Genomic DNA, 22,746 nt, shown 5'->3' with positions numbered 1-22,746 from the left:
GCTCACGACGACGGTGACTTCATAGCATTTATTTTCAAATACACACATACAGCAACATGAATCATCATAAACCAGTTATTGATCAAATGCACAGTAACGAGAACAATCACATTTCCACAACTGTACAGCGTCAGAATGAAACCGAACGAGGTGACGAGCTTCTCGCTGCAGAAGCGTCTCCGGCCCGGAGGAGGAGGCGCTCGGTGCTCGACTCCTCACGTCTGCCCTGCACTCAGTCCAATGTGGTCCATCCATGGAAGGAGGAGCCGTGAATTTACTGTAGCATGCAGATAAGGTTAAGATCTCTTGTGTCTGTTCCTTTTTTAAAGTAAAGAAGCGTCTTTGCAACCATAGATATAAAATACAGTTTTATATCTATGTCCGCAACATGTTACACACGGGGGAGCAAATTGTGGGACTTGATCACAACCTCACACACTTTGTCACTTCTTTTTTTTTTTTTAGTCGGCATATTCGTCCAGATCCAGAAGCATAAATATAAACAGGATATACAAAGAGACCACTTTGTGAAGGGAGGCGACAAGCAGACGTCTCTTACATGAGGTGCATGCAAGAAGTGGTTTCACTCATCAAGTCACGAGGGAAATTCAGGAGGACGTGTTCTGAGAATGTGAGATAACAAATGAAGAAAAAGAGAAACAGATCATCTGCAGCTGGTTGTTACACTACAAAATAAAAGCCTCAACAGAAAATAAAATTTTCCTTATTGTGAAATACGTCATGCGGCCAAAATTATGTGGACACGCCTGTCAACCTACTTATGATTCAGGCCTCTTTAGTTGCAATTAAGAGAATCTGAGTGTAATATATTGGACCAGAATCAGACCGGAGACTCCAGCGCAACCCCCAGACTCCCCACTAGGGGTCGTTAGATCATCAGGTTTCAAATCATGTTGAGTTTCCTCTAACCTTAGATTAATGCGCGTTTGATTTTAATGGAGATTCTCACAATCACCTGTAAGTTTAAAATCCAGGCGTCCACATACTTTCGTTCACTTCGTGTCTGGTTTTCTTTGACAGGAACTCGAACTTTATGCTACGTTCCATTACACCTCGGAGCTCGGAATGACTTCGCACCCGATTAACCCGAGTTGATAGACGTTTGCCATTGTTATCGAAGCCAATTCTTAATAACGCATTACACTGCATACGAACGCCGTAGAAACACGTCTACAGACAGTACTATGTGTACGACAAATTTAACGATAGAAGTACTGATAAACAGTAGAACCTCTCACGACTCGGGTCGGTAATGGAACGCGTCAGCAAAGGTGAAAACAACCAGCTGAGCCACATCCTGATGAATCCTGCGTTTGTTTATCTGACTTCCTCATCGCTAGCGGGGCTAATCTCACCTTGACCCTCTCTGTTCGCATTTCAACATTTTCATCCTACGTGATTTAAAACACTAGTTTGTCCAACCTTTCAATTTACAGTGTGTAACTTTTGAGACGAGTACTGAAAAGTTGAATTTGTGAACTCAGAATGCAACTTCGCTCAAATTAGCCCTGGGCTGGTATTAGCGCTAGCCTCTGGAGGCTAGTGCTAGCTAATGTTGTCAAATTACTTTATGTTTACTAATGCTACTTTTTTAGCTAACCACGAAGCAGCATTAACATTATCTCATTAGTGGCTTCTGCTTGGCAAAAGAAACGTGGCGTTGCTTTAAGACTGGGCCACGTTGAACGTAGCTAGCTACCTCCGAGTGCGCACAGCAGATTAAATACTGTCATCAATGATGAACTCCAATTTGTCCATGAACGTTACACTTCAAATCCATAATACTGATTTTCTTCTTCATACATCGAACTTTAGCGCATTTACAAAAAAGCAGTAACAAAAAATTCCCGCACCTCAACTTGACCAAAATCCACATTTGTGCTGATATTTTAGCCAAATGATAAGTTGTATTAGCATTTAGAGAAGTAAGCTAAGTTGCCAAGACTATTGTGGTAACACTGTTTGTTTATGAAATTAATTTATGATTCATCCATATGCATGCTAATGTTTTAGCTAGGTGGTCTTAGCATTAAGCATCAAAATGCAACTTTTCCCAAATTAGCACATGCTAAGTTAGCACTATGACTGCTAACTTCTAAGGCTAATGTGCTTTATAATTCTTCTACTTTAGTGCTAATGTTTTAGCTTGAGCGAAAGTCAGCTAAGTAAATTTGTGAAAATAAGCACTGGTGTGATCTCTAGCTTGTGGTAGCTAATGTTAGCTAATGTTAGCTAATGTTATCAAAAGCCTTTTTGATTCTTCAACACTGTTTGAAAGCTAAAGAGTTGTAGCATTTAGCATTAGCTCGCAAGTTGCTTGTTTTAAGACTTAACTAAGTTGAGCGTAGCTAGCTACCTGTGAGTGCGAACGATCTAGATAATTTGGCCACGAACGTTTTTACTGCTTCACGTTTACTTTTCCTCATCGTACGTCGGAGCTTTAGCGCATTTACAACAGAGCGTTAACAAAAACAAAAAACACTGACAGTAGCAGGCACAATACAAATGTTTCTTCATATCAAATACATGTCATATATCCACAGAGTACGATTATAAAACTGTGCCCCACACAAACCGAAGTTTCTACTCTAGCTGTTCTGTTTTTTTATCTTTTCTAGTTTTAAATCCAGTTCACGACGAAGCGAAGACACAGCGACGCCCGAAAGCTTTTTTCTTCTGCGTTGACGAGAAACTTTAACTACTTATCTTTTAACGATCTTTCCTCACGCGCCCGTCCCCGTTACCCTGTAACTGTTCCTGCTGCTGTCGCACAAACTGAACCCCACGATCTCCTGGTCACTGTTTTACTAATCACGTAAGAAAATAAAATAAAAAAAACCCAGGGGACATTAAAAACAACTTTGAACCAGATTCACCAGGATATGTGAAGATAAGATAATTCGTCAGATTCACGAGGAGCTGCGCTAGGTGGCTTCGACTCTTAAAGGGACGACTAGAAAACGTGGAAATCATAGAGATCGGAGACATTTTGTCCTACGCTCCTTTTTTTTCTTGATTACTCGACTAGTTACGGCCCGAGAGCTGTTTTAAAGGTTAGTGAAGGATAAACAGTGATGGGAGCTAAAAAAGTCCTGTGAAGACAACGAGGAAGGCATGGGGGGCGGGGGGGGGGGGCGGGGGGGTGCATTCACAAGCCCTGTTTGGCCAGGGAGGCGGACACCTGGTCAGCCAGCGTGGAGAGCTGCGGGGAGTCGGCCATGTTGAGGCTGCCGGAGGAGGACACGGTGCTGAGCTGGTGGGGGGAGTCTTCCAAGGACACGATCTCGGCGCCGTGGTCGGTGCGAGCCCGGGCCTGCTCGCGGAAACTCAGCTTGTGGCTTTCAATCTGCAAGTGACATCACAGGCCAAAGGTCAAACATGGGGGAGGAGCCAGACATCGAGGAACACGAGCATTCTGCTTCATGAAGCTCTGTGATCACGAGACTGATTCTGCAGCCAAAATACATACAGTCAAAAATATGTGGACAAGTCTGCTTATATCCACTTTAAAATGTATTATTTATACTAATTGTACTTTTAATTGAGTTTTTGTTGGGATTCCCTCCACAGAGAAGGTTATGTTTTCACCCCCGTCTGCTTATTGGATGTCCACATACTTTTGGCCAAGTATCAAAGCTGTCGCTCGCTGTTTGAATGAAATTACACATTTAACCTTGTGAGATAAAATATCAATATACATTCCTAAAGATTTCTAGGATTTACTTTTTTAAATATAAACCAAAAGTTTACAGTTTATATCAAAGCTTGAAGTTATATTGTGCCGTGAGTTTTTAGACGATAAAACCTTAAATCAAATCTTTGTGATGAGTTTGAGGATTTCCCTTTTTTATATAAACTGTTAAATGCACCTGATTGTTTTCAGGATTCAAACGAACCAGAACCTGCGATGAGAACACGTCCAGATGTGCGTGAAGCTGCACACGTCTGGCGAGCGAGTACTTACAGGAGTCCTCAATCTTTATGAGGGGGTTCGTCAGGGTGGGTGTGGTGGAGGGGACGGTCTGAGGTGTTTGGGGGGGGGTGACAGCGGGGGAGGGGAGGGAGGGGCGGTCTGAGCTGCTCCCCTCGACTTCCTTCCCCTTCTCCCTCTACAGAGGACACGCCCCCGCACAGGAAATGGACAAGTAACATGCAACAAAAATACACAAATCAAAATGCAACACAACGTATGAGAAACCAAAATGATAAAAAAAACACTGACGCAGGAACAGAAGATGAAGACGATGAAGATGATAATAACTTATTAATGATGATGAACTGAAAGAAAACAGCCGGTGGACGAGAAGCGTCTGAAGGAACGAAGGAGGAAGTGATGATGAACAGATGAGAGATGAATGAAAGGAGGGTTTGAACTTAAAAAATAGAGTTTGGCTGCTTTTGTCTTAGTGAAAACCTTGAAGATGAATTTCATGGTTCAGGATCTAACTGAGACATTCTCCTTATATTCTGGCTAATTTTACTTTGATCATTTCATTATCATTTATTTATTTTAGTTTTTCTGACGAAACATAAAACATGACGGGGCCCCTGAGCCCTGAGTGTTGCCTGTAGGCTTCCTCCAACAACCTCCACCAGGGAGACGGAGCCTGAGAGGCGACACCCAGGGGAAAAACTAAAATTTAAAAGTATTTAAAGATATTAACTGGAAAATATAGAAATAAGATGTTTTCAGATCAATGGGAAGTCGTTGTTTGTGTTTCTGCTGAGTCGACCTGTGTGTCTGAGTTTCAGTTGAACTGTGAAACTTGTTGCTGACTCGGTTTCACCCTCTAGAAAAACCCTGAAGACGACACAGACACGGTTTCCTCTGAGTCCTGTGCTGATCTCAGGTCTGGAGGTCTGTTTGTAAAGAGTCAATTCTCCAGGTTTCTGGATGAAGCTTCGGCAGAACTGACAGAACAACACGAAGAAGAGAAACGTGAATCTCCTGCTGCAGGTGTCTTTACCCGTCTCTGTCCTCCTCCGGGGACGTGGCCGATGTTTCCAAGAGAGCCGACCTTGGACTGACCCTTGAACTCAACCTTCTCGTTTTTGATCTCCACGTTTCCACCGCCTGAGGAAAACCACAGAAATAAAGGTTAAACACGTCAAACAGCATCACATGGAGTCACAACCTCCACCAACAGGTCAAGTAAAAAGAAAATCCAGATCTAGTCATTTATTTTAAATATCAAATCATAACTTCATCTCAGAATGTTCACCTGGTTTGTGACGGATGTTGTCTTTCGATCCACATTTGGACTGAACGGTGCTCAGGTCGATCTTTTTGTGCACGATTTGAACCTGTGGAGAAGAAACGAGACACAGACGCAGAAAAACACTGATTCAGTTGAAATGACAAAGATGGATTTACACTCAGTTCACATGCAGGTGCACACGAGCTGATCCTGGTAGAGATTACACAGAATGCAGGTGTCGTCAAGGAGGGAAAACAGACGTGAAACTGGATTAGATCTCACAGTTTAGTACTAAAACTAAGATCTATAAGTGTTGCATCAGTAATTAAAAAATGCAGAATAATGAATTAGTTAGATCGTATTCTACATTTGGACTAATCACAGATTAAAAGGCAGATTTGCAGCCGTGCTTCTCGGTGCTCGTCTGAACTGACGTCATCTCGGCCGTCCTCTCATGGACGCTGGTCTCCAACACAAAGCTCGGTGGCGTCTCCGCTGAGGTCAACAACAACAACAACAGGCTGTTTGTTGGAGAGGCCTCGGACAGAGACTCTTTGTTGCTGTGAGGAGAAACTCTCTCACACGCAGATCGGACAGTTCACTTGGTCGCATCAGGGAATGAAGAGGATCATATTCAAGGATCAGAGTAAAACACGGAGGATTCATGCACGTTGGCTCGGGGGCGGGTTCAGGTGGATCAGGTGGATCAGGTGGATCAGGTGGATCAGGTGGATCAGGTGGATCAGGTGGTTCGGGTGGATCAGGTGGTTTCAACTGGACACTGATCACAGTCAGACCGACGAGCACAGACTGAGTCATCAGGCTTACACCAGAGCATGAGCATTACATAACCAGCTGTGACTGGAGAAGCTTTGTGAGCAGGACACCGGGTTCGCTGACCGTCCCACTCCCGGCCACTGGTCAAGCTCTAGAGGTGCAGGAGTTAGTGGAGTGGATCTACGGCTCTGCAGTGGTCAGTGAGAAATGCTCATGCCTGTTCATAAGTGTGATGATAGAAGTGTTAGGACGTGTTAGAGAGTCGGGTGGAACACACACAGGAGGTTTCGTGCACTTCCTGCTCCTCGGAGGAGATGCATTCAGGAGAAGAAGCTGCACAGCTGCAGACCTCCCTCAGGTCTCTACTCACATTTCCTCCACCGGGCACATGTTTTATATTATCTTTGGAGCCGCACCGGGCCTGCACATTGCTTAAGTCCAACTTCCTTTCAAGAATTTGTACCTGGAAAAGTCGATATGTGGAAAAAAGACGGTTATCCTGGAGGAAGCAACATCCGCAGAGCTGCGGTGAGGACCAGTGCTGAGAGGCGGAGGCTCGGGGGGGGAGATCTAACCAGGGAGCATGGCTGATGGAGGAGGACGGGGGGGAGTCACTAATCTTAACATCTCAGAGGTTTTCAAACTGAGCAGAGAATTAAAATCAGATTCTAGACACAACCAAGGTTCTGAAGGTTTTTTCAGATTAGACAAAAACAACTGACCAGATTTCCATGAAACTTAATTTAACATCGTGAGGATGTTTTTCAATATGTTCGTTGATTTATCATCAGGTGATGGATTCTGAAAACCTCTGAAGTATTTGGACCTTGAAGAGAAACAGATCACTTCCTGTTTCTCTGAGAGCTTCTGTCCTGAGGATCCTAACTGACTGGACATTACTCTCATCCACCTTCTGATCAAGGACTTGAACCTGGAGAAGGTCGGAGTCGAGGGGAGGAGACGGTTTGAATCCCTGAGAGCAGCGAGGCTGAAGGCTGAAGTCAAACTGTCGGCCAAATGTTAACGTGAAAGATAAAATCAGGAGGAGGATGATCACTGCTCTTTATATACATTATAGTGTTTGGGTCATGAATGATAAATATGAGAAGAGGGAGATTTTTAGAATAAAGTGAAAACATTGAGTTTTATGAGGTTGAATTGAAAACTGATTTAGTTGGACATATTTTCATTTGACTCTTAGAATGAATAATCTTCCTCTGATTTAATTCACATTTATCTCGACCTTCCTCTGATAGCGGTTCCTCACGTTGACCCCAGCACTGTGACCCCTCTCCGTGTCTGTGTCTGTATCACTTCAGTCATTTTAACAGTGAAGGTCAAACTGGTCCAGATGTTCCTCACCTTGCCTCCTCCGGGCGTGTGCTTCAGGTTGTCTTTAGAGCCACAGCGAGCCTGGACGTCACCGAACTCCAGCTTCTTATCCAGGATCTGAACCTGCCGAGTGCAAGAGGAGACATGAAGTCCTTCAGAGATGATAGGGAGAGCTTTGACATGAAGGGGGGGGGTAGAGCCACAGCGAGCCTCACACGCCTTGTTCTCATTCAGCCTCACCAGACCTGATTCGAGGCCTGAGGAGGAAACACGTGACTCTACTGGAATATTCCAGATTGATTTATCAGATAATAAATGATAATTCTAAACTGGTGGTTTCACAGGCAGTTAAGTGCTTATGACCCAGATAGGACAGGAGAGACTACATATCCCATGAGGCCTTGGGGTCCCCCAGGAGGATCTTGAATACTCAGGAGGAACTGGTTGGATGGATGGGCAGGGCCAGGTCAGCTGTTTAACCTTGTTTCCTGTCTTTATGCTAAGCTACGCTAACCCAAGGTACCGTGCACAAAATGAGAGTTTGAAAAACACCCAGTCGCTCTGGATCTGTCTGGTGACGATCAAATCTCGGCCTCCAGAGCGACTTCTCCTTCAAAATAAAACAAAGAGTTTGCTCAAGTGGTTGTAACTCGTGGAGTCAGTTTACCTTTCCACCTCCAGGCTGGTGCTTGATGTTGTCTGTGGAGCCGACCTTGGACCTGATGTTCTTCAGGTCGGGGATCGGCGCGGCGGCGGCCAGAGGAGCCGGCGGGCGGCTCTTCAGCGAGCCGGGGGATTTGGGCGTCGAGCGCACCACCGCGACCTTCTTCACCTTGTTGGCCTCGGCCACCGACTTGGCGGAAGGTGCTTTGCCCGACGGGGACTTGGGGGCTCCAGGGCTGCTGTGTCCACTCATGGCATCTAGAAGCATCGGGTCAAAGGTTGTGAACAAGTCGACCGTCGTGGAAGAAAGAAAAATAATAAAGAAATACCAATAAATCCTAGAAATGAACCAGGTGCTATCGAGGCTAGAAGCAGACCAAGTTTGATCCAGGTCAGACCAGACTGTGGTCGGGGGGGCCAGGCGAGTCTCTAATCTCTACTTCGGCTTTTTAAGTTTTACCTTTTTCATTTTTCGGAGTGGGAGGTTTCTTGGCACTAGCTGCATCACAAAAAATATGACACATCAGAAGTAAATCTTTAACTCTTACTCTGTAGAAATGAATATGAATCAAAATGAAAAGAATTCACATGAGAATATGAAATCCTGGGTCCGCACCTGGTTGAGCTCCGGTTCTCACAGACATCTTTGCTCCTGGGGATTGAAACTTTGCACCAGTCTGGAAATCACAAACATGAAAACAGTCATTTAGTTATTGTTATCATAAATCCTGCTCTGGTGTGTTTGTGCCAACGGGTCTAACTGGGATGAGTGACGAATGGAGAAGGTTTGGTTAGTGAAGAGAAAAATAAATCACTGGTGGTTTGAATCCGGTCGAGCTTCTGAACAGGATTCACTCACCTAGGCTCAAACACACCTTTTCAAAATAAGAGCTAGCCGCAGCTCAGGTCTATGCTGCGTTTTGACCGGTACTTACTCCGGGCGGCCTGGGCCCCGGGCTGCTGGGCCCTGGGCTGCTGGGCCCCGGGCTGCTGGTTTTAACAGGGATGGAGCTGTGGCCGGTTCGGGGGGGCGCCTGTGTTTTGCTGCCCTTGGTGACTACGGACGGTTGTGTAATGGCGGACGGTGGTGAGGCGGCTGTTTGAGTCTTTTTCATGAGGAGGAAAAATGACATGGAAAACAAAAGGTTCTAATGACAGAGACCATGAAACAGACGAGTGATTCAACAAAAAGGAAACAACGGAAAATGAATGAAACAATCTGAAGGATGAAATGTTAAAGGATCGTTCAGGTTTATTGAAAGATTGGTCTTATTTCTGTAACACTGTACTCGCCAAAATAAAAGCTTTGATTTTAAACAGCTGATGGAGAAGAGACAAAGAGCTCTCACCTAAAAGAATAGTTGAACATTTTGAATTAGAGAAGTTTGTCCAGATGTGTGTTAGCGTAAAGACTGACATTTATACATCTGTTCTCAAGTGACGTCTTTCAAAATAAGAGCCTTGTGCCTAGAAAAGCATTGTTTATGTAACTAAGTCGCTTCGGAAACTTGACGCAGCTTCCTGTATCCTGTCTTAATGCTAAGCTAAGCTAACCAGCTGCTGGCTGTAGCCGATGAGAGTAGAGTCGACTTCCTCTTGATTATTTAATAATTTTTCTAGAAAATGTTTGAAAATAAGAACACCACAGAAATTAGACCTGAGTTTTAATAAATGAGAACGATCCTTGAAACCAAACGTGATCAAACAGGTGAAACTCAAACAGAGTCTCGTACCTTCTCTGCGGCGCCGTTATCCATCTTCGCTTGAGCTGCAGAAAAGAGAGAAAGGTATTATTCATTTTTTAAATGTAATATCTTCTAGTTCCAAGTGTCTATTTCCATTCAGATGGCAAAATGAAAATGAAGTGAGATTGGTGAAGTGGGATATGCAACATGCAACGTGACACACGTGAAATCAACAAAGTGGCCTTTGGGCTGCATGACGAGCAGAGTGAGCAGAGATGGAGAGACCAAACCAAAAGCCAAAGTGTGGGGGGGGGGGGTTGCCGTCCTGAGATGGAGTTCAGAGGGGGGGTGCTGCATAACAGGCGTTAGAAGCTGCTGTAAATCAAAGTGGGAGGGCTGAACGGAGGAAGACTCGTTCTGGTGAACATCAGAGCAAACAGACCTTTGAAAATGGCGACCGGCACCATAGACTTTCGGGCTGGCGAGCTTTGGGGGGGTGTTTTCGGCAGCTCGGCGGCACCGGTGGTATGAGCCCCACCGCCGTTCTGCTCCAAGCCGTTAGAAATGTCCGGCCCTGAGTCGCAGGCCCCGTTTTCAGCCCCCCTGTCGGGCGGCGTCTCGGTTCGAGGGCTAGCGTCCCTGCTGCTGTTCGCTGGGTGCAGATCTTCTGAGTGAGGATCGAAGGCGGACTGTGAGAGACGCTGGGCTTCAGGGGGGGGTTGAGTCTCTGGAGCCATGTCTGTGGTTCCAGAGTCACTGCAGGACTTCAGAGCTGCGTCATCAGCCGTCAGTCCATCGCTCACTGGCTCAGGGACGAGCTCCTGTCCTTGAAACAAGCGTCTGTCCCCGATGGACGTGAGGTCTTCCAGAGCCGTGCTCCTGACTAAAGACGAGAGGTCGTTCATCTCCGACAGACACTCGGCGGCGTCCAGGCTGATCGCCCGGTGGGCGTCGGCTGCTCCGGTTCGCTCGGGGCTGCCGCCGCCGGCCTCCGCCTCCCGTCTGACCTCTGACCTGCAGCTGAGGTCCTCCGAGGCCCACGAGGAGTCGCTCAGCTTCTTCCCGCACTCTCCCGCCATCTTGTTTCCTGCGTCCTCGGAGCAGGCAGCTCCCGGGAAGTCCACGCCCTCCTCAGCGAGCATTGAGCCGTCGCCCGATAACTCGACCTCACGCTGGACTCCAGCCACAGGCCTCGCTAGTTTTATTTTGAAAAGCAGATTAATGAGGACACTCACAGAACTCGTGGGTCGTGTCCCCATTGAAACAGAAGAAGTTTGGTGTCCACACGGAAAACAAAGCTTCGATCTGTAGAAGGTGCACGACTCATGAACTGTGATTAATGGAGGTTGGTTTAAAAAGAAAACAGTTGAGTTCACAGGAAAATGAAATGAGATGGAGATGGACGGTAATGCATGGCACCGGGGGGGGGGGGGGGGGGGGCAGACGACAGAAATGTGATTTAACGTGATTTCTACAATTGAGTCTGTCTCCTGCAGTAAACAGATCCAGTGTGAGGGAGGTGGATGAAAGGTGAAGCAGCACTGACCTGGTGAAGCTGCTCCTGGTGCTGCTGCTGCTGCTGGACCAGGACGAGACGGAGACACGAGTCAGTAACGAGTCAATCACCAGAGATCAATACACTCACTCGCTGCAGGGAGATCAATACCAAGCCCACACACACACACACACACTCACACACACAATGCACAGAGCAAATCACACTCAGGTAAATCAGTGAAAAGCATGAGGATGAATATGTGAAGGCACGAAGGAGTCAGGATCCCACCGCTCTCGTTCTGTCAGCATCTCTGTTCGTGATCATGAGCGTTAAAAACAAAAACAGGAAGCTGAGGAGAAATCAAACTCAAACACACGTTGCTCCACAAGATGCTGAAAGAATAAAAAAGCTTCATTTGAACGTCACGACACAAACAGGAGGTTCAAGTCGGACATTTTGAGAAATAGGTTTTCGTCCTGAGGTTTAGACGAGACCATCGATAGCACTTAAGTTCTATATGAAGCTACAGTTAGCTTAGCTTAGCATAAAGACTGGGAGTTGGGGGATAAAGCTAGCAACTAAAGATATTATAAAGATAAAGACATTTGTTTAACATGGAAGAAAACTAAGGTTTAGAAATGTTTTGGGCTGTAGACAATGCAAATACAGAAATGCAGTTTGCAGCATTTTCTGAGGCTTTGTAGAGCAAACGATTCATTAACTCAAGGAGATTATAATCAGCATTTGTAAAATTATTATTATTATATACTCTAATCACGTGGATTTTAGACGCTAGCAGGCTCCTGGCTTTAGTGTTGATCTTCCTCTTTGTGAAGAAACATAATTTAACTAAATTTCCCAAAATGTCGAACTCCACCAAAGAAAAGGAAGCTGGGAAACCGGGTGAAATGCAGAAGCAGCGGCGGGGGCGGAGTCAGGGGCGGAGTCGTACCGAGAGGCCCCTCCTCTTCTGTGAGCTCAGACGCTTCCACTCCGACGACCTCAGCAGACGCTTCAGCTGTGGACGGATCAATGTCACTTTATCTGTGGATCATGATCCAGCACAGCAGGAGCTCGTCTGCCCCTCAAACACACCAGGCTCTTTAAAGAGCTTCTTATTAAACCATATGATAATAATAAATAATAATAAATCCAACAGAGGAAACTGAGAAGCAGCCGTAACACAAGCAGATTCAAATATGATCCTTTAAAAACGTTTCACCCTCGTTCCAGTTTTAATTTTAATCATTTTAGAAAGTTATATTTGATCTATCCTACCACGTTAACTTGTTAAGCTTTGGTTTAAATTATGCTTTATGGATTTTTCATTCCTTCTGTATTAATCATTATGTTCCTGACCAATAAGGAAGCTCACGGCTCATCAACACTTTCTTTCTGTTTCAGTTGAATCTGCTGCCGACATGCTGTTTGCTCACTTGTGGTTTTTCTCACGTTGAACCATCAACCTACCGGAGACTCGACCTTCTGACCTCAAGCTTCACTGAGGAGAAGCTGCTGGTTTGATTCCCACATTCTCCACGTGAGTCAAAGATCTGCAGCTCGTTAAGATTCTGCTCGTTCGTTTTAAATGTTAGAGCCTGACTGGGTTTGTGGGTCGATGCCGAGATTCAGGATTTAAAAAGTTGTGATAAATAAATTCCTATATATCAGCTGATATCTAAACAAACACCATCTGGTCAATGATTCCTAAACTTGGTTATAACTAAGATACAATTTTAAATAAGAAAATAAACATATTTTTCTTTTATGGTAAATATAAATATAAATGCAAATTTTCTTTGCAGCGTTTATCCTGTAAAATAAATGTTTTCATATCATATGACTCATATTGGCCTATTTCTTATTTGTATTAATAGCTTTTGTTATTCGACATTTAATATTCACTCAAATGTGAGGTAGAGGAAAACAAAGCAGCAAATCAAGATCAACATCAGCTCTGAAAATAAGAGTTATTCGTAAATAAAGAGAGAAATTAATCACATGAACTCAAACACGTGAAATGAAGGTTAATCTGAACTCTTTGGTTTTCGGGCGTCATGCAGACGTCGTACCGGCCGGCGCCTCGTCGCCCGGACTCGGCTCAGACTCGGGTTTCACCTCGTTTCCTCCGGTTGCTGTGGATGGAAGGTGAACTGGAGCATAGAGGGTAAAGAGGAAGTAAAGAGGAAGTAAAGAGGAAGTAAAGAGGAAGTAAAGAGGAAGTAAAGAGGAAATAAAGAGGAAGTCGTGACAGAAAACACGTGATGGTCACGTGAGCTGCTGAAGAAAATCCAGACGCTTCAACATTTCACATATTAAGGATTTCACTCAAGTTCAAAGGACAAACATCCCACATGACTTCTTGAACACATTTAAATAACAAGACAGTTTATGGAAGATGATTAATGACCTCACACATTGAGGGAAGGTTTAACACAAGCACCTCGATTTACCTAAATATTATTATAAATATATTTATACTTATATAAGGGAACATGTAGAAAAACGACGCTCGCAGCTTCCTCGAGAAACTTACTTCTTAAAAAATGCAATTTCTTAAATGTAGAATCCGACAGACTATTAAATACAAAAATTCAAATGGAATATTCCTTAATTTTCATAGTAGTTACAATGGTGTCTGACTCTCTTAGCTCTGCACACAACTGCCCCTTTTTTTTTTTTATAATAAGTGTGTACTGCTTTTCCTTATATTTGTTATATAAGCTGCTACAGAGCAAACTTTACCTCAGACTCTAAAAAGTATAAATCATCGTTCTATCGCTTCATCCCTTGATCCATCATCCATCACTCTATCCTTTGATCTCTGTGAATCTTAAATGTGCAGGACACTGAATATTTTCAACAGGAAGTGAATAAACCATCTTTTAACCAGAACAATAAATCACATGTAAACAGACTGTAACCACAGAACTAAGCTACCGACGCTAGCTACCGCTGCTCTACTCACACCTTCTACTCGTCTACGTCTCAGATACTCACTTCGTGATTCGCTGTCGGGAGCCGCGGCGTTTAGCTCTGCAGCCGGACCGGACGCCGCGCGCCACTTCCTGTTTGTGCACGAGATGCTGGAGGATGGAAACGGGGAGAACGACTGCACTAGTGAGGGCTGCAGACTGGGGAACGCTAGGCTACGCACTAATTGGCCATGTGGTTGATTGGGATGAGAGAGAATAGAGAACACGTTGCTGTCGGGCCTGGAGCTGATCCACAATCTGTCAGTGACTCGTCTCCTGTGGTTTCTCACTAACAAGCCGCTCAGTACTCGATTACACTGCAGTGAAAAGTTTCTCCTTTTCCTAAAAGCCTGATTGTCCCTGAGCTGAGTCGGCTCTGGACGGAGACGGGGCCCGTCCTGAGGAATCGGACGCGGCACGGTGCAGCTGCGGTCGGCCGCTCGGGCCCAGTCAACCACGTCCTGTGTCCATTATGTAAAGACGGATTCAAACAAAGCAGGACTGAACCCCGACTCATTACAGACACACCACAGAGACTCAGAGAGAGATTCAAACTCTAACATGAAGCCGCAGCGACCGACTCGGGGGGAGTTGACCTTTAACCTCTGGACCTGAACCTGTGACGCTATTCCAGGATGTGGTCAGACCACCAGAGTTGATGATTTGGAGTTTATCGCTAAAAGACGTCTTTGCCTTTTCATCTTTTCTACCTGCTCAGCTTCACGCTCACTACAGACGCTTCTCTTCAGCGGCGGCGGCACCGGTTGTCTGACCTTTCATTTTGGCGTCTCCGGGGCTTCTGTGTCCCACCTGGACGCCGTTCTCCTGGTGGTGCTGCTCGGTGATGCTCATGCCGGCTAAGGAGGAGGTCACGGTGTCTCCGGGGCCGTGGCTGTTGGAGGAGTTGTTCGTGTAGTCCATTGCCGGTTGCAGGTCGGGCTACAGAGGAGCAAGTTCAGAAAACGCTGGCGTGAGGATTTGCCATATTACCGGTTTTTGTCACGAGGACCAAACGTCAGATTCTACAGATTAAACTCAGTGATGGCGTCTTCGTGGACACTGTGTCTTCCGGTGTGCGCGACCCGGTCCGTCCCCACCGAATGTCAACAGACACTGGGTCAGTGAAAAGCAGTTATTTTTAGATCGTGACGTGGGGTCGCCGCTTCGTGTTACAGACTCCAGATAAAGATAGCCCCTCCGGCTCTGGCTGAGACGAGCTGCACTTTCTAAACGACCTCCGACGCTTCCTGAACCTGGAGCAACGAGAGAATTCTCCAGAAGTGCAGCGCTCCAGTTTCATGTTTACGAACAGAATCCGTCTTTTAAAGGAGACGTGAAGTTTGTCGCTTTTTTGCCTCCGGTGACTCCGGTTGGATTTTTTTGTTAAAGTAAAAAAAACTAAAAGTCCGAGGGAGAAAACACGGAAGCTCCTGAAACACCTCGCCAGTCGTGTGGTCGTTGTGATGTCATCACGTCATCATGACATCACAATTCCACACGTTTGCATAATGCACAGTCTCCTAACTAAACACAGCACAGTGGACGCGATTGACCAATCACAACAGAGCGGACCAGCTGGCCAATCAGAGCAGACTGGGCTTCATCAGGAGGGCGGGGCCTTAAAGAGACAGGAGCTAGACGAGTTTGAGACAGAGGCTGATGAGAGGAGCTGCAGCAATGGACACTCTGAGGACAGGGATGTGTTTTCTCAACATTAGAGAATGTGAATATTTTACAGTCATAACTTTTATTTAACCTGAAAATGAGAAAAATATTTCTCTTTACACATTTTGATTCAGATCCGAAAAATGTTCACTGATTTCTGAACTGCTGGGATGTTTAACCTCGGCTGAGTTCTACTTATACAAAGTTTATCCTGGATCCAATCTGACCAACTGTCTAACTATGTTCTATTTGATTTTAATCTGCATCATTTGTATAATTATTGTTTTCTACTCTAATAGTCTGACGTCCAAATGGACTTTTATCGTCTCATATTGTTTTCCATCAATTCTACATTTTTATCATGTGAGGTTTTGAGTTTTTAAAGGTGTTTGATAAAAAGAACATGTATTAATATGATTCTTTTTATTGTTATTTCTCACAGTAAAAAAACATCAACAGTCGTGACGAGTTCCCTCAACAGGAATCAAATCTGATAAGGAGAAGATTACACGTCAGATTAAAGCCAAACCTCCGGTTACATCAGTGGTTTTCAGATGGAATCATATTCGCTGCTCTGTCACACAATCACTCACTATGACACACACACACACACAAACACACACTAAGCTTATGTTATAATCAGTCTCAGCTTCCAAACTGCTCTTTCCGGGTTTGTGCAGTTGCAGCTTCTCCAGATCCTGATCTTCAGTTTCTCAGCGTTGGCTCAGAATCACGACTCAGTTTAATGCGTCTGAGGGAAACAACTTAAAGACTTTATAACAACGTTCATGTTTGAACTGGAACTGAATCTTTGTTTGAGCAAATCATGTTCCAGTAAATGTTTGTTCTGAGCAGCGGTGGAAACGAGGCTCAAGTTCGATTCTTCCTTCCACGTTTCTCCTTCTTCTTCTTCTCTTGTTTAATTCTGTCTCTGCTTCCTGTGATTGGTCCAAAAAGTCCAAATAATCCAACTAAGTGTTTTCACTGCAAACCAACAGAACCAGTTTGATCCAGACCCAGAACTCCTCTTCTGGGTCTGAGGAACCGTTCACACCTGATGCTCAGGTTCAGACTGAACTGACCGAGTCTGAAGCTCTGAAGCAAAAAATAATAAATATAAAGATTGTTTGAGAACACAAGAGGAAAACGTCTCCAACATTTCATCTGAATAGAAAAGATGAGATAAAAAGACTTGTGTGTAGTCTGACTTTGAACTCAGGATTAGATGAAGTATCTTTACAGAAGCAGAGTTCCACTTCCTCCACTCGTCTTTCTTTAGGTTGAACTTGTTGACGTCTCCGTCGTCTCTTTACAGACGAGACCTAAACTGTTGCTCTGGAAACGCCGCTCTATAAAACCTCCTTTGACGCTCCTCTCAGATATTTGACCTTTCCTCTGTGGGACCTCACGTCTCCTGACCTTGGACGTTCAAACAACACGACCTTGGTCGTTCAAACAACACGACCGGAAGAAAACTCTGCATCGAGAGAGAAGCTAAATATCCTCAGTTTAAAGAAAAAGGGATCATTCTGTATTTTTCCTTTTTGTCAACAAATCACACAACAAACTGACGACGTGTGTTTTCATCTGAAGTGTCTTCTTCTCCTGATCCACAGATTCTCCATCGTTCCAAAAACTATTAAAAACACATGAGTGGCACACGTTCCTCCATCACCATGAGCACACACTAAAGTTTAATTCAACACACACACACACGGACACACACATCCTGCTGCTGGAAATACTCACACGAGTCAAATATGGATGAATCTGCTGCTGAAATTGGTCTCAAACTAATATGTTTAATAAAAACGACAACGTTAGGAGGTTAATTGTTTTTTTGTTGACTTCCTGTTCGTCACTTCCTCCTCCCTCCTTCGCTGTGTCACTCCACACGAGCAGCGTTTGTTATCAATTAGAAAGTTGATATTTCTTTTAGAAATCGACTCACAACCACCGGTGAAGTTTCCCTGTTCTCTCCCACGCTTCTCTGACTTGTCGTGGCTCTGACGCAGGAACAAGTCGTCCCCATCCCGACTCTCAACGCTCAGAGGAAACTCGGTCGCTTGTTTTTAGTTTCATCCGTCAGTCGTCAGTCGGCACAACAGCTGATCTGTTGCTGGAGAAGATGTGAGCAGCGTCTTCTGGGGTCTGAACCCAACATGGGGTCATGTTGGGTTTCAGTCTCTTCATGGGATTTGTCGAAGGTGACGAATATAGATTAAAACCAGTTTCTCTCTTTAAAAAGAAGAAGCAAACGGCCCTTTTTGAAACAGATATTATCAGAGGTGCAGTGACCTTTGTGCGTCCCATAGAAATTGTGATGAATAGCGAAGTCTCCGCTCTCGCACTCAGCCCCGGGACAAACGTCCCATTGTAGCATCACACATGACAGAGTCCAAACAAGACCAAAGCTGCACCCGCGCCAACGAAGACAATATCTGAGAGAGGGTGTCCCTGCACAGCTCCGACAGCTAGAGAGCCAACCAGCTCCAGGCTGAGAAGAAATGGAAATGTAGATTAGTGTGTGTGGTGGTCGTGTTTCAGGAGTGAGTCTCTTCCAGCCTCTCAGAGATCCACTCTGCAGACTCAAGAGCTCTTCTCCTCTCTCTGTGTCGAGACAGATCCCGACCCTCTTCACCATCTGCTCCGGGACAAACGCACACAAATCTCACCTGCTACACAACGGGAACGTGACAGGTTCCTTTCTGACGCTTCACGAGGGAGACGAGAGGAGCCGGAGAGCTGAGGCAGCTCCTTCCTCTCAGGGCCGTGTGAACAGGGATCCTGGCCCCGGCCTGCAGCTCGGTCAACAGGGATGTTGACACAGCTCCAGGAGCAGGCAGCAAGACATGCAGCCCTGTGTGTGTGTGTCTGTGTGTGTGTCTGTATGTGTGTGTGGGTGTGAATGTGATATTGTCTGTTTCATTCTCTGCGTAGAGACCAAGACGATTCAGTTTCATATCAGATAAAGAAAAGTCTTTAAAAATCGTTATCAAAACTATTTCTTCTGTCTAAACGATTCATCCAGAGTCAAACATGAGATGAAACACCTCTGATAGTCAAATCCAGGGAAATACATATTTGTCCTCCCATCTATATGTGAGGAATTGTAGCTTTTTTATTTAGATTCATCAAAGCAATAATCTACAGATCAAATAAGATGAATAGAATAGAATCAATAGAAAAACGTTTGCAGCTCAAAATGAAACCGAACATGTGTTTGAATGGATGCAATTAAAAAGGTTTGTTTATTATGAGTAAAGATATAACAAAATATGTTGATTGCACTGCAGGGACAAAAGATTCCTCACATTTCAGAATCCTTTGAGCGTTTTGTCTTGAAAAAATCATTTAATTTCTCAATCTGCAGTGGAAATTGTTGAAATGTGAAGATTTGCTGCTTTTCATCTTTTCAGTCTGAATCTTCGAGGACAAACTGTGGAGAGTTTTTTATCTTTGAACGTTTAATAGACGAAACAAACCATCGATTAACTGACGGATGAATTTGATATTGAATGTTTCTGTGCAGATGAATCAGTTCTCGTGCACATCACCAGAGAGCAGCAGCACCTCCTCATCAGCTCAGACCAGAGAGCAGCAGCACCTCCTCATTGGCTCAGACCAGAGAGCAGCAGCACCTCCTCATCGGCTCAGACCAGAGAGCAGCAGCACCTCCTCATCAGCTCAGACCAGAGAGCAGCAGCACCTCCTCATCAGCTCAGACCAGGGAGCAGCAGCACCTCCTCATCAGCTCAGAGCAGAGAGCAGCAGCACCTCCTCATCAGCTCAGACCAGAGAGCAGCAGCACCTCCTCATCAGCTCAGACCAGGGAGCAGCAGCACCTCCTCATCAGCTCAGAGCAGAGAGCAGCAGCACCTCCTCATCAGCTCAGACCAGAGAGCAGCAGCACCTCCTCATCAGCTCAGACCAGAGAGCAGCAGCACCTCCTCATCAGCTCAGACCAGAGAGCAGCAGCACCTCCTCATCAGCTCAGGGCTTTCATCGTATTTACTCGATGAAAGAGTCAAAATCCAATTCCCTGTGAATTGACTCGTGGTCGTTTGGGGGGTGAAAGCGGTCGCACCAGGAGGAGGAGGGTGTCGGTTCGATGCCGTGCCCTGGCTGCTCGTGCCTCAGCTGGGAGACGAGGATGCTGCTCTCATGCTCGGCTGCCTCTGTAGCTCTGACCTACTTTTCCTCCATCGCTCCCTCTCTCTCTCTCTCTCTCTCTCTCTCTCTCTCTCTCTCTCTCTCTCTCTCCCTCTCTCCCTCTCTCCCTCGCTCTGAGTCCTTGGCCTCCGGCGGCCGCACAGCGACTCCACCTTCCTGATGTGGAGGAGATGAAGGTGGAGCCGGTTTCCATTTTGCCCTTCGTCTACGAGCTGGGGGGGGGGGGGGGGACCCGTCTTGCGGCGCCGGCCTGCACGAGACCTCTGTGCAGACATGTTTGAGGGCCCTGGTGCCAAGTGGGAGCAGGACGTCCCCCCCCCCCCGTCACCTTCCCACACAGCCTCCTCCTCAAACACTTCAGACTGAATATCTGTCTCCTGATCTCTGCTTCACCTCCAGCTTCACTTTACACAAGAGAAGAAACGACAAGTTGCATCGTCACCGAGTCTGAAATCTGAAATCCTGCAGCCACGAGGAATTCTTCTTCTTCTTCTTCTTCTTCTTCTTCTTCTTCTTCGTCTTCTTCTTCTTCTTCTTCTTCTTCTTCTTCTCGTGTTTTCATGATGTCAACTCATCAGATGGTGCAGCTGCTGCTTGTTTCAATAAATACACAAGATCCAGGGCAACACACACACACACACACACACACACACACACACACACACACACACACAGACTACTGGTGTAATGAGCCAGTGTCCTCCATCAGCATGGGGCCAATTAACCGGGGAGAAGAATGCAGTTTAAAGCATTTCTTCTTCTCCTTAACGAGATGACGCGATCGAGAACAAACACGTGAACGCGTCTTCGGACAGAAAGTTACGACTTCTCCTCAAGTAAACATCAACAATACAAACAGAAGTGTCTTATTGTGACAGAGGACGAGGCAGGAAACCGATTTGTCTTTAAAAACTGATTAAAATACAAACTGATTATAATTATTAGGATTATTCTCATGAGAGAACTCTTTCATTTCTCCACAAACACTCAGACTCTGCACATAATGGCAGAGCGACGAAGAAAACTGACATTCATTGATTTATGTGGATCATCTGGTGGAGTTACAACATGCCCGCCACACACACACACACACACACTGACACACACAGACACACACACAGAGAGACACACACAGACACACAGAGGCCTTGTAGCAGGAATGGATGGAAGATGGAGGATGGACACACATGAGACCCACAGGGAGGAGGGAGAGGTGTGTCCGAGCTGAGGCGGAGAAAGAGCAGGGATCCTGAATCCAGTGGATCCAGTGACACCAGTGGATCCAGTGGATCCGGGGAGAGGCAGGTCTCCTCCTCCATCACTGTCTCGTGTAACCAGCGCCCTAAGTCCTGATGATTTGCTTTTGTCAGAGGGTTCGTGTCCAGCGGGGATCAGTGTCCGCTGACCTCGGGGGATTAGCGAGCGGAACCATATGTGACCGATAAGCTCGAGACGCTGCGGACGCGCTCCTCGGTGGCTCATGTGAAAAATGGGCTTGGCATTTGCGCACAGGCGCCGCATCTCTCTGATTCCGATACATCCTCATCTGCTCCCGGGATAAAGTCAGAATCACGAGAACACACGACAGACGCGGGATGAGCGAGACGCGACACGGGAGCAGGTTTTCTTTATGGTTCAGATTCATGGTTTCATGTTAGAGAATAAACTGATTCTGTTCGAGGCTGGAATCCATTGAGGCCTTCACGTGCACGAGAGGAGCGAGAGCTCCAGAAACACAGGAGGGAGGAGAGGCAGCGGGCAGATGAAAGCCTGAACGCCACCGACTCCCCAGCACAGACAGAACCGACGACACAAAGAGGAGCACTGGTTCCTCCTCAGATCCGTTAATCAGCAGATTATAAATATGACGCTGGATTAGTGTCAGGGCGTACCGGCTGCGGGCGGAGCAGCAGGATGGAGACATGTTTCATCCATTCTGTGTTTCTGCACGGGAATGAGGGGGGGACGTGCACCGTGCGCGTGTGAGAGTGCGCGCCGCAGGGCTGGACCCGCGGTGGAGAAACGCGTCTGTTTGTTGCAGCCGAGGATGGAGACGATGAAAAACATGATTTTAAAGAAGCGGCTGCAGGAGGAGCTGCGCGCCGACACATCGAGGTTCATCCACTGACCGCGCGCGGGCCCAACCTCTCCCATCTCACGCACAAAACGCACAAAACGCACCGAGCGAAGGGACCGCGGTGGATTCCACGACGCCCCGCTTCGCCCCCCGGTGCCCGGCTCGCCCTGCGGGGCCCGTGTCGCTGTATTTCGGTGCGTGAGGGTGGAAATGTGCGTGTTTCTCACCTGAGCGCAGAGGCGGTGTTGTCTCTTCGGCGGCGGTCGGTTCACCGGGCGCACAGGGTCTGTCTGGACGCAGTGGCGGTGGCTGACCGGAGGGCGGCGCTGCGGAGGAGGGAGGTGACGACGCGCTGGGTCCTGAAAGCAGAGAAACATGGAGGAGACAGTTTCTATTGTTTTATAGAAACCAACACACACACACACACACACACACACACACACACACACACGCATTACATAAACACGGTTCAATTATCACTAATTGATTCCAAATAATGTCCTGATGTGAGTTGTGTCACTGAAAACATGTGAAGTAATAAATATGAATATATATAATAAATCACCCCACTTTATTTTGTGTTATTATGATTGTTCTTCTTCTTCTGGGTCTTAAGTCCTTGTCCTGTTGTCTGTAGTTTGTTGCACGATGTTCTGCAGCTGCTGACCACGTGGAGACAATA

At 46.1% G+C, this 22,746-nt stretch overlaps 1 protein-coding gene across 15 annotated transcripts; it reads right to left on the bottom strand.

The window, feature by feature from the left end:
- Positions 1-13: 13 nt before the first annotated feature.
- On the bottom strand, positions 14-22,442 carry mapta (microtubule-associated protein tau a). 15 transcript variants are annotated; one of them, XM_062414277.1, is made up of 16 exons: positions 22,292-22,442; positions 14,923-15,088; positions 13,247-13,327; positions 12,127-12,192; positions 11,223-11,255; positions 9,725-9,759; positions 8,927-9,097; positions 8,608-8,668; positions 8,452-8,490; positions 7,996-8,249; positions 7,359-7,451; positions 6,367-6,459; positions 5,244-5,325; positions 4,989-5,095; positions 3,986-4,130; positions 3,226-3,367 (listed from the first exon to the last, which is right to left on the bottom strand). In XM_062414277.1, exons 1-16 carry the CDS (start codon positions 22,439-22,441, stop codon positions 3,363-3,365), a joined length of 1,581 nt encoding a protein of 526 aa, XP_062270261.1. In that variant the 5' UTR covers position 22,442; the 3' UTR covers positions 3,226-3,362. The 15 variants fall into 15 exon arrangements, with proteins under 15 accessions (XP_062270258.1, XP_062270259.1, XP_062270264.1 ...); XM_062414274.1 differs by lacking the exon at positions 3,986-4,130 and having other exon boundaries at positions 14-3,367; XM_062414275.1 differs by lacking the exon at positions 3,986-4,130 and having other exon boundaries at positions 14-3,367; positions 11,223-11,252.
- Positions 22,443-22,746: the final 304 nt, after the last annotated feature.

The sequence above is a fragment of the Platichthys flesus genome, chromosome 20 (genome assembly GCF_949316205.1).
Source record: "Platichthys flesus chromosome 20, fPlaFle2.1, whole genome shotgun sequence".
In the NCBI taxonomy this organism is placed as follows: domain Eukaryota; kingdom Metazoa; phylum Chordata; class Actinopteri; order Pleuronectiformes; family Pleuronectidae; genus Platichthys; species Platichthys flesus.
Note: the sequence above shows the minus strand (reverse complement) of the source record. Positions and strands in the feature narration are given on the sequence as shown.

Bases quoted from the DNA above. Each gene is read 5' to 3' on its own strand.
- mapta (XM_062414274.1), bottom strand. From the start codon at position 22,441: ATGTTTCTCTGCTTTCAGGACCCAGCGCGTCGTCACCTCCCTCCTCCG. The intron at 11,256-12,126 runs GTACGACTCCGC...GTCCTGGTCCAG, and splicing joins AGAAGAGGAGGGGCCTCTCG to CAGCAGCAGCAGCACCAGGA. The intron at 8,491-8,607 runs GTGCGGACCCAG...TTTGTGATGCAG, and splicing joins GAGAACCGGAGCTCAACCAG to CTAGTGCCAAGAAACCTCCC.